Below are 15,951 nucleotides of genomic sequence, written 5' to 3'. Positions count from 1 at the left end.
GGTTCTTCATATGAAATTATCCATACTCAACTTTCATAAAGTCTGTGCGAGATGGGTCCCTAAAGAACTCACTGACGAGAACAAGCGAAATCGTGTGAGAATTTGTCAGCAATTATTGGACAGACGTACTAACGAAGGTGAATTATTTTTGAATCGAATCATCACTGGATATGAAACATGGATCCATCACTTCGAACCTGAGAGCAAACGCCATAGCATGGAATGGAAACACCATGAATCTCCAGTGAAAAAAAAAATCAAGCGTCAACACTCTGCAGGAAAAGTGATGCTCACACTTTTTTGGGACTCAGAAGGGGTAATTACGGAACTTTATGTGGAAATGGGGACAACAATAAACAGTGAACGATACAGTGATACATATGCTTTCGAACAAGTTGAAGCGTGCAATTCGAAGCAAACGACGAGGTCGATTGTCGGAAGGCATTCTTTTGTTGCATGACAACGCGCGTCCCCATACCGCCGCCAACACCGCTCAAACTCTTCAGAATCTGGGCTTCGAGGTGTTAGAGCATCCTGCATGCAGTTCCGATCTCGCCCCGTCGGATTACCATCTGTTCGGTCCACTTAAATATACTTTAAGAGGCCGTCGATTCGATACAGATCAACAGGTGAAGGAAGCGGTGCATACGTGGCTTGCTGCTCAACCGAAAACCTTTTTTTCTCAGGGTATCGGAAAGCTTGTGGAACGTTGGACCAAGTGTACTGAAGTGCAGGGGGATTATGTTGGAAAATGATATCATTGGAAGTTTTCTATTGTTGCTGTGAAAAATAAAAAAAAATGATTGCATTTACTTTTTGACTGACCTAATATATAACACTGCATATATTATGTTTTATTTTCATTTGTAAAACTGTAACTGTAGAACAATTGTATAATTTTTGTATAACGTTTCTATCTTGTTATATGTGTTAAAGGTTTCATCCTGGAATTGAAAGTCTCACATTTATGTATGTTTTCATTTCCAATAGATTCGAATGAAAACATATTCGTTTCAATGGCATTTACAAAATCACCTCTGACATTTTATGTTAAACAAGTAAGATTATTTTTGTGCACGAGTGTGTTAGCCGATGCGTAGCAGAGTATTTTAGGAACAACACTTGAAAAAAATTATTGTAGGACTAACTAATGAAAAATTTCTTTGTAATCGAAGATCATAATACCTTTTAATGTGTGGTAATATTAGTTATAATAGGATTGAGATACGAAACTCTCGGATCCGGATCCAAAAAATCCAGTTTTTCGGACCCGGATCCGGATCCAGATCCGGAACTCTCGGATCCGGATCCAGATCCGAAACTTTCAGACCCGGATCCGGATCCAGATCCGGAACTCTCGGATTCGGATCCAGATCCGGAACTCTCGGATTCGGATCCAGATCCTGAACTTTTGGATCCGGATCCGGATCCGTTTGGCCATCCCTAGGACAGTATAAGAAAGAACAAAAGGTAAACGTAATCATAGGAATTATCATCATGCGACGTTCATAGCTTCCTGTAAATATGCCATAAAATGTACTAAAGGTCCCAATGTATAGCCAGGGATACTTCTGGGTTGTAACAATCCCACAGAGAGGTAATGGTAGCGTTACAGCGGAGAAGCGTCCGTGAATGTACTGAGGCGTACCTCATATAAGTGCCGCCATATTAAATTTGATTGCCGTGCTGGTAATTACACATAAAAAATTCTCTGAAAGTTACAAGATAGTGTCTAATGTGTCTCCAAAAATGTAAATTTTAGAAACTACCATTAAAATAATGAAAATATATTCGAGGTTCAAAAACGTAAGCTATTTCCTTTCATTTTAAATACTCCATCTCTCAATTATTTATCTCCCTCCTTCCTCCGAAAGAATGTGATATTGTTTACAATAATAAACGGTAATCATTTTTAAAGAATACTTTATTACATATTAAATCATACGGAGTATTAAGTATGACGATACCAGATACAATATTTAATTTTATAAAGTAATGAGCATTAGACCATGCATAAAAACTGAACCTGATTTAATGGAACATGAAATTACGACAATTAGGCTAAAGTTGTTCAGATAGGCAATTGAAATTCCCCTTAAAGTACCCTCAAAAAATTAGGCTGCTCACGCCTGCAGCGGCTAGCTAAAAAATCACTACAAAAAAGACCGATCCATGACACCGAAAAGCTACAAAAACATTGTTATTGATGCATTATACAACAGATAGAATACAGTGTTTGCATAAAAGAATAATAAAATATGATAAGTGGTGATTATATTCTTAAAATAAATACTCCATAGGCATCCATATTGAATTTGTTTCGTTCCCCAGAAGTAGAAGATAGAGAAAGATTTGATAAATATTTTATCATGAAACGTTGAAATTAGAAAACAACTGTGAATGGTTCGAAAGGAGTGTGGTAGGAGGAGTGTTATTGGGGCATCGGAATTTTTCAGTTGTTCCCCATCATACATCTCGATGGTTCTGGCATTTCTCTCGTAGAGATAGTTGTACTTGGAGCCGAGACTATAATACCTGAAACATTAGTTGACGAAGGTTGTCAGTAAATCTAATTGACTTACAATGGGGAGGCGACTAAAGGAAATGGAATAATATAGTAATCACCAGCGGAGGGATGTTGCATTAACTATCAACATCAGTGACAGGGGACAGCTTCCGGTCCTCCGCACTGATATATTCCAAAGTGAACTTTGAACTTCATAACATATACGCTAGGTTGGATGCGTCGATTTTGTACCCTTTACGTCATGCCATGTTCAGTCACTACAAACGTATTACTTAAACATTGTCCTGTCAAAACATGCGCGCCGATAATACGCTACGACGCCAGGGGTCTCAGATTCGAATTCCGGTCTGGTCATGCTCTCTGTCAGATCTCTTAATGAACATCTTTATATCAGAACTCAATCCTCATTTTCGCCTTTAGCCAAAAAGTGGCAGAAGACGGAAGTAAATTAAAGCCAATCAATCAAATCGTACAAAATATTTAAATACATATGGGGGTATATTAAAACGTACTATTTTCTTAGTCCTTGGTGCTATTTTTAGTTTTCTGACAGTAAAAAGTAATTATACTACATATTTTTTTAAGAAAATGCAAGAGATTATTCTGACATAATGAAACTGAAATATCCTAAATAACATTGAAATTTTTATGATCGAGAAAACGTTTAACACCCTGGACTGCATTTTGCAGGCTAACGAGGCTCTGCTACCTAAAGCTGCATATAGGATAATTCTCTGAGGGACTCGTGTTGCGTCGTCTATGTATGATTGTGATTTTTCATCTTATCAGCATTTATCCCTATATTCGCGAATAGACAAATGTGGCAGTAAAGCGGAGTGAAATAAATTAAATCAATAAATCAATGATAGTGGTAGTCTGATAACATGTATGAGAACAGTTTAAAAGTCTATTGCGAACCCGTGAGAGGTCGCTTAAACTTCCATAATATATTTATTCTCATTGAAAAAAAAAACAAAGTACCACAATTAAATCAATGTTATTGTTATTGTTTTGGCAAAATTTGTATTATGAATGTTTGTTTCACAATTTTTGTCTGCATTACTCAATGAAAGTTGCGGAAATTACCACATTACATATAAAAATGTGTAATTCATACGGAAAATGTGTAAAATACTTACCTCAAAATGTATAACAATAAACGTATCTCGCTTATAACATTGTAATACGCCAACATTTTACATTTTTCTATAGATATGGATACGAAAATATATGTAATTACAGAAGGTCTGTTGACAGATTTGGTTTAAAGTACTTCGCTTTTCTGCCTGTTGACTAATCGCAAAGATGAGAATGATAGATGATATGATTAAATTGATGAAGGAACACACAAAAAGCAGCCATGCTCAGGACGGGATTAAAACCCGGGAACACTGTTAATTTAATAAGAATCCGAGACCTTGGTATTGTTATACTTGCTGTGGTATAATGGACAATACTTTTACCGTATTTGCCAAAGTTTGTTTTAAGTCCATTTTATGTTAAGATAAAATAATCGGGACTAAGGATACGGTTTGAGTGGAATCCAAACCACTTGGCAATGCGTCTCCATTTAGGATCAAACCCGGGATCCCTTAATTAAAGTGTAGCAGCTTTACCACTACGCATCAGGAATATCAATATAGCGAACAACCTCAAGAACTAAGCAAACACAGGAATTTAAAATGTTAGTTGAGCTGCAATGCATAATATTAAAAAAAATAATTCCATTCCTACTAGGTTCTGTTATACACTTCTATCATAAACAAACATTATTGCAAAGAACATAACGTCTTGCAGCTCTATTTTCATTTTATAATTTTATGATTTATGATTTATTTATAATTCACAGATTGTAAATATATTATTGACATCTGACCTTGTCTCTTAAAAAATTTAGCCAACTTTCTCTACCGTGAGAGCCGATTTGAAAAATGTTTGCTGTATTCATTTGTACTTAATTGCGTGTTATTGACATTAGCAGACAACGCTCTACACCAGGAAGATTTATTTACTGATGAATGTAAAAATATTTGTTGGGAATTCAAACTTGGGAATTAAGGAAGTAAATAGGTACTTACCACCATGCGAAGAACGTGGTCTGGAACATTTCTGGAACTGTTGCAGAGCGCATGCGCAGACGAATGCGAGAATATCACTGGAGCTGTCGTAACCTGCAGCGCATCGATCATCGTTCGAACCGAAACGTGCGAGAGATCTATCATCATCCCCAGCCGGTTCATCTCCTTCACCACCAACTGCGAGAGAGGATAAAAGATATTCACTTTAGAATTGCGAGAAGAAACAATTACACATGCATCAATAAGTGTAGTGGTACAGGTACGTTAAAAGTATATACGTAGCAGGTGTACATCAATGTTTTCAGATACTCAAAATGGCGTCTATTCTCTGTCCCGGTAATCACTGGAGCGAGGGAAAAGGAACATGTCCGTTCGGAAGTGATGGCTCGACCAACGAACGCCTCCGATGGTAAGTAAGTGCAGCTACCAGCCGTTTGAACCATCGTGCACGGCTTTGCTCCGCTCCTTCCCTTTCTCCCCTTCACTCCCCTTAAGCGCCGATTCGCTCCACAGATTCCTGGGACACAGTATAGAACACGAGATCAGAAGAGTCAGCGTCTTGAATTAACCAGCTACTTGCAACGTATTTACTACAAGTAAGTTTAATTACAAGACAACTTTAATTATTTGCTATTTCAAATGAGAAACTATAACTGGCTACTTTTTAAGAATGAGTAACTGTAACCAGTTATTTTTTAAGTGTGTAATTGTAACTTTCATTTTATCACCTTTTTTAAACACAGGATCAATTATGGATTCTTTCCACTGTTGAGGGATTTCTTCTGCATTTCATATTAAACAAATTAATTTATGAATTTGATACATTAATGAATTTCCACCATATTTAATTAACTCAGCTGGTATTAAATGAACTGCAATAATTACCGTGGAATTTCTCTACTCTCAACAACATACAAAATATTGTCTAACATTCTTTTAACAAGGCTAATACCATATGCAAATGAAATTATAGGTGATTATCAATGTGGATTTAAACGTAACAGATCAACTACAGATCAAATTTTTCACAACAGACAGACACTTGGAAAAAAAGTGGGAATATAATCAAAATGTCCATCAGCTCATGGCCGTATTTAGAGGGGGGTTTCTAGGGTTCAACCCCCCCCCGAAACATCTGACATGTTGGATTAATGGAAGTTCAGAAACCAAAATCTGTAACCCTTTTCAAAAAAATTTTTTTGAAGGATTACAAAAATACAAGGAGACAATGTTGAAACGAGCGAGCTAGAATTTTCATACATTTGGAATTCTCAAAGTTGAGAAACAGGATTTATTCTCGAAATCATAGCCCACCCGCGACCCCTCCATTTTCATTTTTGCTGTCCTCTTTCAAGTTTAGTTCCTGCGTCACAAGGAATATATAGACTAAAAATTCCGTTATGATTGTCCCAATATTCCATTTCCAACTTTAAAATTCCCTGTCCGATAAAGCAAAAAATCCCCCTTCATAGGAGTTCAAACCTACGATCTTCAGTTTCGTAGCACATTACGTTCACGATTGAGGTTACAATCCATGCACCAGGCTAAGTTTTCAAAGAGAATAAATGGTTCCACACTTTTCAAAATTCCAAAAATTAAGTTTTAAGGTCAAACAACAAAAACTTATTATGACTAAAATTTCCATTTAAATTTTAGAGCTTTTTCTTGAAGGTATCTTAAAATTTAATAACAAAGTATAATAATTGGGCATTTCAGTACACACTGTATGAAACGTAAAGAAAAAGAAACCTTTATGCTGGATATTCACTCATAATAATAATAATTATTATTATTATTATTATTATTTTGGAATAAAATTGTTTTATTATTATGAAATTTTAATTATTATTGTATAATTATTGTTATTATTTATATTATTCAAATTTCTGGTGACGCCCATGGGAACAATTATGAATGAACCCCCCCCCCCGAAATTTTTTTCTGCCTACGGCCATGCATCAGCTATTCATTGATTTCAAAAAAGCATATGATTCGGTCAAAAGAGATAAATTATATAATATATTAGTAGAGTTTGGAATACCTAAGAAGCTTGCTAGTATGATAAAAATATGCACCAGTGAAACAGAAAGTAAAATTCGTGTGCGTATTAATATGTCTGACAAATTTACAATTCATGATGGGTTAAAACAAGGAGATGCATTATCTCCATTGCTCTTTAATTTTGCCTTAGAATATGCTGTTAGGAAAGTAAAAGAAACTAAAGAAGGACTAAAATTAATTGGTGTGACTCAGTTGTTAGAATATGCAGATGATGTAGACTTACTGCGGGATGATGTGAATACAATTAAGAATAATGCTAAAATATTTTTCAAAACTACTAAAGAGGTAGGTTTGGAAGTTAACAAAGAGAAAACTAAATATATGCTTACAGGCCGAAACCAAGTGTTAGGTAATAATCAAAATCTAATTATTGATAACAACTCGTTTGAACCAGTTTCGAAATTTAAATACTTAGGAGTAATATTAACAAATTAAAATTATATTAAAGAGGAAATAAAAAGTAGGCTTAATTCAGGAAATGCATGTTACTTCTCTCTTCATAAACTTTTGTCTTCTCGTTCAATATCTAAGAAACTAAAAGTTAAAATATACACAACCGTAATTTTGCCTGTAGTATTATATGGATTTGAAACTTGGTCCCTTACATTGAAAGAGTAACATAAATTGAGAGTATTTGAAAATAAGATCCTTAGGAAAATCTTTGGACCTAAAAGGGATGAGGAGACAGGTGAGTGGAGAAGGTTACATAATTTAGAACTACATAATTTGTATTCATGTCCAGATATTATTAGAATAATTAGATCAAGAATACTTAGGTGGGCAGGCCATGTGGCACGAACGGGAGAGGAAAGAGGAGTTTACAGGATTCTTGTTGGGAAACCTGATGGTAAGAGACCTGTAGGAAGGCCAAGACGAAGATGGAGGGACAACATTGAGATGTACCTAAAGGAAATCGGTAGGGATGGAATAGAGTATACGAGGATAGGGACAGATGGAAGGCCTGTGTTGCTGCCGCCATGAACCTTCGGGTTTAAGAAGGCTAGAGAGTTAGTTAGTTAGTTAGTTAGTTAGTAACTGTAACTTTACAAAATGAGTAACAACGTTTATTTTTTTTAATGAAGCTTAGTGTAAATTTTAGATGATCATCAGTAAAAGTAAAAAAAAACTCACTTGCATTTAAGGCATCGATTTAAGTAACTGCTAAAGTCACGGTAACCGTAACAGGGCATTAACAAGAACAGTAACTGTAATGCTAACGGGGTTACTTTTTGAGCAAATTAACTGTAGCCCAGTTACTTTTCAAGAATATATTTTCATGGAATGAATAGCGAATTGCATGGATGTGTAGTCAAATATTCACATTTAAAGATTAAATATATTGAAATAGTTTATATGATGACAATAGAAGACAATATGTCACTATCAAAGTGGAACTTCAAAGTAATAGAATGAAGTATATTATAAAAGTACGATTCTCAACGAAAAAAGACGAAATGAAAGCTGGAATCCTAGAGAATAGATCCAATATAAGCCCTTCATATAAATATGAGAAATAGAAAAATAATAACATGTTGAAATATCAAACTGAAACGGATGGGCTTGAGTGTGGGTGAAATTTGCCCAAGCAGTGTATCTATGGGCCTGGGAGCGGAAATGTATTTATTTATTTATTTCCCTTCAACAGAGACAAGTCTCCAATTAGAGAAAGGTAATATCAAAATATTACATTTTCATTTACAACTTGTATGTACACACGTGCACATTCTCCCTCCTTCCTTCTTTACACACACAGGGGTCCCGGTGAAATTGGCGCTCCGTGCGCGTTTCTGGTTAACTAACGCTAACCAGTCTGGATCCAGTCAAGACCATCTTGAGGTTCAGGCCACAGCGCTCAGTGAAGACGTCATCATCTGGAGGCGATTGTCTTAACGCTGTAAATTTACCTTAGAGAATTTATTTATTTTATGAAGTTAAATTTTGACATTTACCCTCCCGACGAATATAGTTAGAAGAAAAAGTATAATATTTAATATTTACACCAAAAGTTTCATTCAGGAAAAATTTAAACATTGTTCTTTGAAGAATATTATCGGGAATATTTGTCAGCTACAGTAAAACTCGTATGAACTTTTGTATGTAAAAATCAATTGATTAAATCAAAACCCCCATGTTAGGTTGACTGCAAACTTTCCAAGTTACCTAATCAAGTAAATTGTCTTTAACTTTGCCCAAAATTAATTAACCAGAGAATGCAGATATTCTGTGTAGCTACACAATCTCAATACAAAAACTTAATTTCTATAACCTTTCAGCAAAAGCGAAAAAAAATTGTACAAGGGCAGTGTTACATTTCTGTGAATAAAGACTAAACCTAAATCATTTGTCACAAGCTTCACAAAGACAGAAAATAAAAAGCAGTTCACATGAAACAGTTTTATAAAATTTAATACATTTGTAGTTCATATTAACATAGCTAGGTAACAAAATGCTTTCTGCATTGAAAACATTTGTATTTCAAACATAAGTAATATACTCGTGGATGGTTTTACACACGAATATTTCATCGAAGTTCTTATTACACATCGCACCCTTGTATTTGAATGCACAACATATCTTCCATTAGCCTCTGATTAACATAAAAAAGCATAAAGCGGGATAAAATAAGAATGTAAATGTACACTATCAACTTTGCCCTGTTGTATAGCTTTCTTTCATTAAGCATATTAAGCAATCATATGTAATAATCTTAACGTTAACAAACGTTTGTAATTCAGGTTATATTATTTGATATTTCTAAAAAACTTTACCTGAGGCAACTACGTTTTTTTCACCCCTTTGAGGGGCACAAATAGAAATTGCACTTCAATTTTGAAAATAATGCTAATGGTTATTCTTATACTTATTTTAGTATCATTTCTGTAAATATCATCAAACCCTGATTGTTGTTTGTCTAGATATGACGTCATTAAATGTGGTTGCTGATGCTAACCACTGTACACACACAATTGCCTATACAGAGAGGGAGAAAATGCAACCAATACACAGAGAGACAAAAAATGTATTTTATTTGTTACATTTAATTAGTGCTCAAACAAATTATGGTAATTACTTTACAGGTGGAGATGAAAGTCTGAATTTTAATATTGTTTGACTTAGTTCACAAGAATTATTGAAGATAATTTTAACAATTATACACAAAATTGTATAGAAAAAGATGTAAGAACAATAAACTGTTGCATGTGAAATGAAATCTTGACATATTTTTTTTATGAGATATGCTGATATTTGCTGATCAACTCAGAAAAATCTCTTACTTCGAATGAAAATCTTGAAAGCAGGTCTTACGGTTCATACATATGGGTACTTGGCATGTACTACATGACCAGATGGTTCGCACAGGTTTTTTTTCTTGTACTGCAGTAAGCACATCATCTTGATGTAGACTTCTTTGGCTGATGAGCATTCTCCGTCAATCGGATTGCCGCATCCACCGATGGCTTGTGTTTTTTGACGGCTACAATTCCTGTGTTCTGCGATCGTGGACTGTCAGATTTCCTTGATGACACTCTGTTTACTCAGAAGTCCCTGATAAACTGCTCTTCGGAAGTGTTTGTGACTTTACTGCTCCATTTCCAACTCCTTATGAATGATAAAAGCATTCACAACATAGCAATCAACAAAGTGGAAAAACAGCTGGTGCCACCATTTTCTGCTCTTTCTGTCAGTCTCGTCGTCTCCTTTGAGACGATCGAAGTTATCTACAAAGTTCATGTGTCTGTTGTAATCATCCAATACTGCAGGGCATGAAACACTGACAGTGGTACCATCTCTCTCTCTCTTCTTTGAACACTTATAACATTGGTGGGGTCGTGAACAGATGAGAGGAGGTTCACAGCTCTCTTATCCTTCCAACGATACACAACAATTCCCTCATGACTTACTCTGACATCAAATTCACCCCTCTTCATCGTTCTCTCTGCTTTCAATTCTGGTAAATGTTTTCTGCTTGGATTTATTGTACTAACTGCATAAATTTGCTGTGCTTTCAGTAATACGAATAAGCAAAAGGAGGAAAAGTAGTTGTCCATGTAGACAATGTGATTTTTGCCATGTAATTCTTGACATAAATCTGTAACTACGCGTGCACCAAGTTCCTTTTCAGGCTTATTGCCTACTTTTCCTGTATACACTTGGAAATGCAAATTATAATAAGACTCATCGCACAGCATCCAAATTTTATAACCTCTTTTTGTGGGTTTATTACACATGTATTGTTTCATTACGCTCCTCCCTTTGAATTTCACCATTGACTCATCTACAGCAACTTTTTGATGAGGTTTGTATGACCTTGCAAATGATTTTTCTATCAAATTCAGCAAAGGTCTTACTTTGTACAGTTTATCAAAATTGTCTTCCCCCTTCTTGGGCATCAAATTGTTGTCATTTACATGTAAATGGCTCAATAAAAAACAAGCGTTTCACTGTTATTAGGGATGAAATGTAGGAATCATGCAAATTCGGAAAAGACGACCAATAATCTCTATTGCTGGGAAGAACCTTTACTCCCATAAACAAATTAATGCCAAGAAATACTCTAATTTCTTGTCCACTTGTTGGTACAAAAGGTTTTCCTTGTTGGGTTGCATAAAGGTTTGTGTGAAAAGCAATGTGATCTACCAAATCGTCAGTAAATAATTCCTGGAACAAGGAATATGGCGTAGGATTTTGCAGGTCGTGAATATGTTGCGAAACTCCTCCATCTCCGATGAAGTTAGGAACATCAGGCACGGAAGCAGTCTGAGTCCATGTAGGAGTTTGTGGCAGAGCTACTGGCACTGAAATGTGAGACGTAGGAACGGGAACACTTTGATTCCGAACAGGCTCGGACTCCTCACTCACACTATCACTGTCACTTTCTCCTGCTGTCATGCACGAAGTGTTAATTGGTTTATAAGTTGGATCGTCATCTGCATCGGTTCAATCATCCAGTTCACTTTCAGGGTCCGAAGGAATGTCTTCAAATAGAATTTGTTCTATCGTAGTTTCATCAAGATCATTGGATGCCATTTCTGCCTGACACAAAGAAATGTATCTTGTATGTGCTGTGGTTATCGCTTCTAACCACATGCAAAATACAGCATTTGAACAAACAACACGCAACAAAGGAGTTATATACTTATTGCTATCAACAATAGTGCGTGCAGCAAGACGAACCAGACACTAAATGTACAACAAAACTTTCCTTACCACTGATCCATTCGTCAAAGTTAATAAATGGCACAAACACGTGAAAACAATCAACAACGCCAACCACAAGACCGCCGTCTGTTGACGGTAATCTTTTCAGAATGCAATTACTTTCTTCTACTGCGATCTACCGGCAAGTATACGAAGTAAATCTGTGGCCAGCAGAACTAACCACATTTGCATGTAGCCTCACACAAATCCAATATATGTGGTTATTGCAACTAACCACTGCCCCTCAACCGGTGCAGTCGCGAGCAAATCCCTGCCCCTGAAAGAGTTAAATACTAATATTATTTTCGTAAAGTGGGCCACCTTGGGAACACGGCTTACCTTTGGTTCACCTACCTTATTTGAACCTGGCTACACTGTACTCAGGTGTCCCACGTAAAATGTCTGATGAGTCACAATTCAGTTCTTTAAGGTTCTACTTTAAACAATGGATGTGACTTTCAAAAGTAAACCATGCAATGAATAGAAAATATGAATCTATTCATTTGATGCATTTGAAGTTCATAGCTAGTGGCCACAGACATAAAAATGGTGAGTACGAATGGAGCTTCCAGCTAACCATCTCGTTTCCTTTTGCCATTAACTAAGCACAGTGTGCACGCATAATAACTACGTCTCTTTACCTTCTACTCCATGCTTTACCAATTTATACGTTACTGAGCGAGAGTTGCTCTTTGAAACGTTTTGAATTTTACGCCTGTGTTGGACTTAAAACAATATTTTCGTATCAGGTTACGGTACTCTTACATGGTATGCATGTAAGCAAACATAGAAAACTTCAATGATTTTTTTTCTGAAAAGTTGCGTCATGTGTGCTTAAGAAAACTGTTTTCGACGTTTATTTTATTCTCACTAGTTAGTGAAGCATTTAAAGTTTCATTAATTAATCTTATCAATGCAAGTAGCCCATTATTTGGAAATATAATCTGGTATATTACACCTGTAATGTTTTGATTAAATTCCTCCAGACTTAGTGGGCCTCCCCGATGGCGCATTGGTAGCATCGTCGCCTTATAATTAAGGGGTCCCGGGTTTGATACCCGGTGGATACACATAGAGGTTCGGATCCCATTTTAAACTGTACGTCCAATCCCAATTAGCCCTACTGTGCATAAAGTGGACTTATAACACCAACTTACTCAACAACAATAAATAAAAAAGAACATGGGAGCACTTTACTTCTTTACTTTTCTTCCACTTTTGTCTAATAGCGACCACGGTATGAGTGATGACATGGAAACTGGTAAAGGGTCACTCACCATGAATATCTATACCTAGACGGGATTCGAACCCAGACCCTTTGTGGGGGAGAACGAAGAAGATATGGCAAGGGGACAAGGTGATAGTGACAGACAGAGAGAAAGAGAGAGAGATTGTTTGTTTCAAGTCTACACAGACAGACTAATCGGGACTTGACCTACAGTTTAAAGCGGGAGCCCAACCACTCTGTCCCTTCACCTGGTATTGAACACCACACGCATTGATTGGTTCCAAGTTGCAGAATTCATAAAAGGATTGCAATACTGTAAAGCTGAAACCAGTAAAATGTTTTACTCGCAATTTTCTCAACTTTGCTGCCGACCTCCGTGGCGGAGTGGTTATCACAACGCGCTACGACGTCAGGAGATCCCACTTTCGAATCTCCGCGTACGCATGGATTTTCTTTGTGAACGTTCCTATATGATATCGTCAATCATCTTCATCGTCGCGTTTAACCAGAAGTGGAAAAGCGACGCTAGATAATAAAATTTAATTGAAATCAAATTACCACTTAGCCATATATCTCTGAATACGTAAAGCTAGAATGTAAAGTTAATCAATGCACATTGAAGAATGGCACGTGGAAATATGGACCCTACATGCTCGATCCAGGCCAAAGGCGGAGACGAAGTAATTAGAACCTTGTTGATTTGTTGTCCCAGGTAATTTTTAAGGCTGGGTGAACCACAAAGCCAATCCATTTCTGAAATCAGTAATTTCGGAAATCGAACCTGGACCTTCCGAAGCATCCGAATTTGTGTTAAATAAAGTAAATAATCATAGAGAACGAAAGAAATATGCACGTCTGTTTTAGATATAATATATTTATTACTTTACATGTGTAATTTTCAGTAACGTAGAATTATATCAATATAAAAATTCGTTATAGCTATCAACGTGGCTCCCAATCTCGAGGTGGACTAAATTAAATGTTTCCTGTTAGTGGAAGAAGCTTCTGAAATGTGGCAAAAGTCAAGTTGATTTATCAAAGACCTAGCAAACTATTAAGGAGCTATTCTCTTGGTCTATCATTCAGTTTAGTTCTGGATATCGTGTTTTCAAGTTCTGTAAAGGAATCATGTTATTCATTTTCTCCGCAACTCACATGGTCGATAATCCAAGAGAATCTGACTTAATGTCGTAGTTTAGAGATTACGACATGTTCTATGGCTATGAAACACGCAGAACTAAACAATTTTCATTTGTCGACTGTATACTTTGAACCTAGTACCTTACATATGTTAGAATCCACAAAAAGGATATTTCTTTAAAAAGACTGACGTTTGAAAGATGTATTAGTGCAGAATGGACATTTTCATGTATTTATATTAAATATCTAATATTTGAACATGTCGCCGGAGCACCTTCAATGTGAAATCAATTGAATTAAATGCATTCAATTCTAAAAATAGTTATACAGATTCTTAATTCTATGATTATTACTGACAAATGATTTAGAATAAAGAATAACTTCGCAATAGTATTTTGTTGGCCAGCATTTTCTTTGTCAAAAATTTCACACGTTCCAATGTGATGTAATTGATTTTATAATCTAGACTATACTGTCAAGTTATAACTGTGAATCATAATTCATATTTCTCACCAAATCACATTATTTAATTGCCAGAATACTAATATTTACAATAAATTTCAATCTCAAAACTTTTACAGAAACTTACAAATTGTGTCGAGTTTAAATGAACATAAATCTATTTGATTAATCAACCATGAATTTTACAAAATTCTACAACAGAGGATGAGTTAGGACTCAAAACACCTAGAGTCTACCGTATTACCTTCAAATGCGGGAAAGCATATAGTGGGCAAACGGGTAGGACAATAGAACAGCGCTCTAAAGAACATTAAAGGTCCATCAAGTATTTCAACCCTGAAAAGTCGGGACTAGCAGAAAACACAATCAATCAACGAGCGACATAGACAAGATTTCAGCAACACAGAAATCATAGCCAAAACGTCAAACTTCAAACTACTGGGACCGTATTATCAAGGAAGCAATAGCCAGTTATGAAGAAAAATACAATCTTAATCGCGACACGGGGCTCGAACTGGACCATTACCTTCTTTATCTGAAAGCCTCATGGCTTGCTCCGGGCACGTGACTAAGCGTCATCAACTGGAGGCAAGATAGCCGCCATTTTTGATTTGTTTCTTCGGAATAAATGTTGGACCTTTTAAGTGAATATGGAATGGTAATGCAAATTTAAGAACTGTAATCGAGTTTACATGACGTATAAATATGCTTAAATGTGCAAGAGGTATGGAGTATAAGTGTTGTGTGCTCAATTGCAGAGGCAATTATGATGAAAAATGTAAGAGTAACGTTCACATTTCTTCAAGATGTTGCTGAAAATGGGAAATGTTTAGGGTAATTCCATCTGATTTGGTCCCTATGAAAATATATAGTAAGTTAAGTAACAAAGGTTTTATACTCATAAATAAATAAGAGTAATAGTTCATCATGGAAACATTTCATGTGTCCGGAATAGGAACCTAATATACTCTTAAATGTGGTCATGTTCTATCTCTTGTCAACAATTTTTTTTAGAAATATCAAATAATTTACCCTGAATTACAAACGTTTGTTAACGTTAAGATTATTACTTATGATTGCAAATTAATTTGTTTCAAGATTTAGTCAACTTTTAAAATATTACGTTCGTGTCTACCAAAGCAGTACGTTACTGCAAATTTTATGCAAGCATTTGATAAAATATTCATATTATTTACACAAATTTTCAGTTTCAAAATATGCTTAATGAAAGAAAGCTATACAACAGGGCAAAGTTG

The 15,951-nt window shown here is 35.8% G+C and overlaps 1 protein-coding gene across 1 annotated transcript in view; it reads right to left on the bottom strand.

Annotated features, from left to right (window-relative positions):
• LOC145980356 (dipeptidase 1-like) overlaps window positions 1-15,951 on the bottom strand; it is a 141,982-nt gene that overhangs the window by 15,291 nt on the left and 110,740 nt on the right. The window contains exon 8 of the mRNA XM_083113409.1: window positions 4,606-4,782. Within this exon, the coding sequence (XP_082969535.1) occupies window positions 4,606-4,782 (177 nt within the window). The remainder of the gene's footprint in view (window positions 1-4,605; window positions 4,783-15,951) is intronic.

This window comes from Lepisma saccharinum, chromosome 27 (assembly GCF_977018435.1).
Source record: "Lepisma saccharinum chromosome 27, izLepSacc3.1, whole genome shotgun sequence".
Lineage (NCBI taxonomy): Eukaryota > Metazoa > Arthropoda > Insecta > Zygentoma > Lepismatidae > Lepisma > Lepisma saccharinum.
Note: the sequence above shows the minus strand (reverse complement) of the source record. Positions and strands in the feature narration are given on the sequence as shown.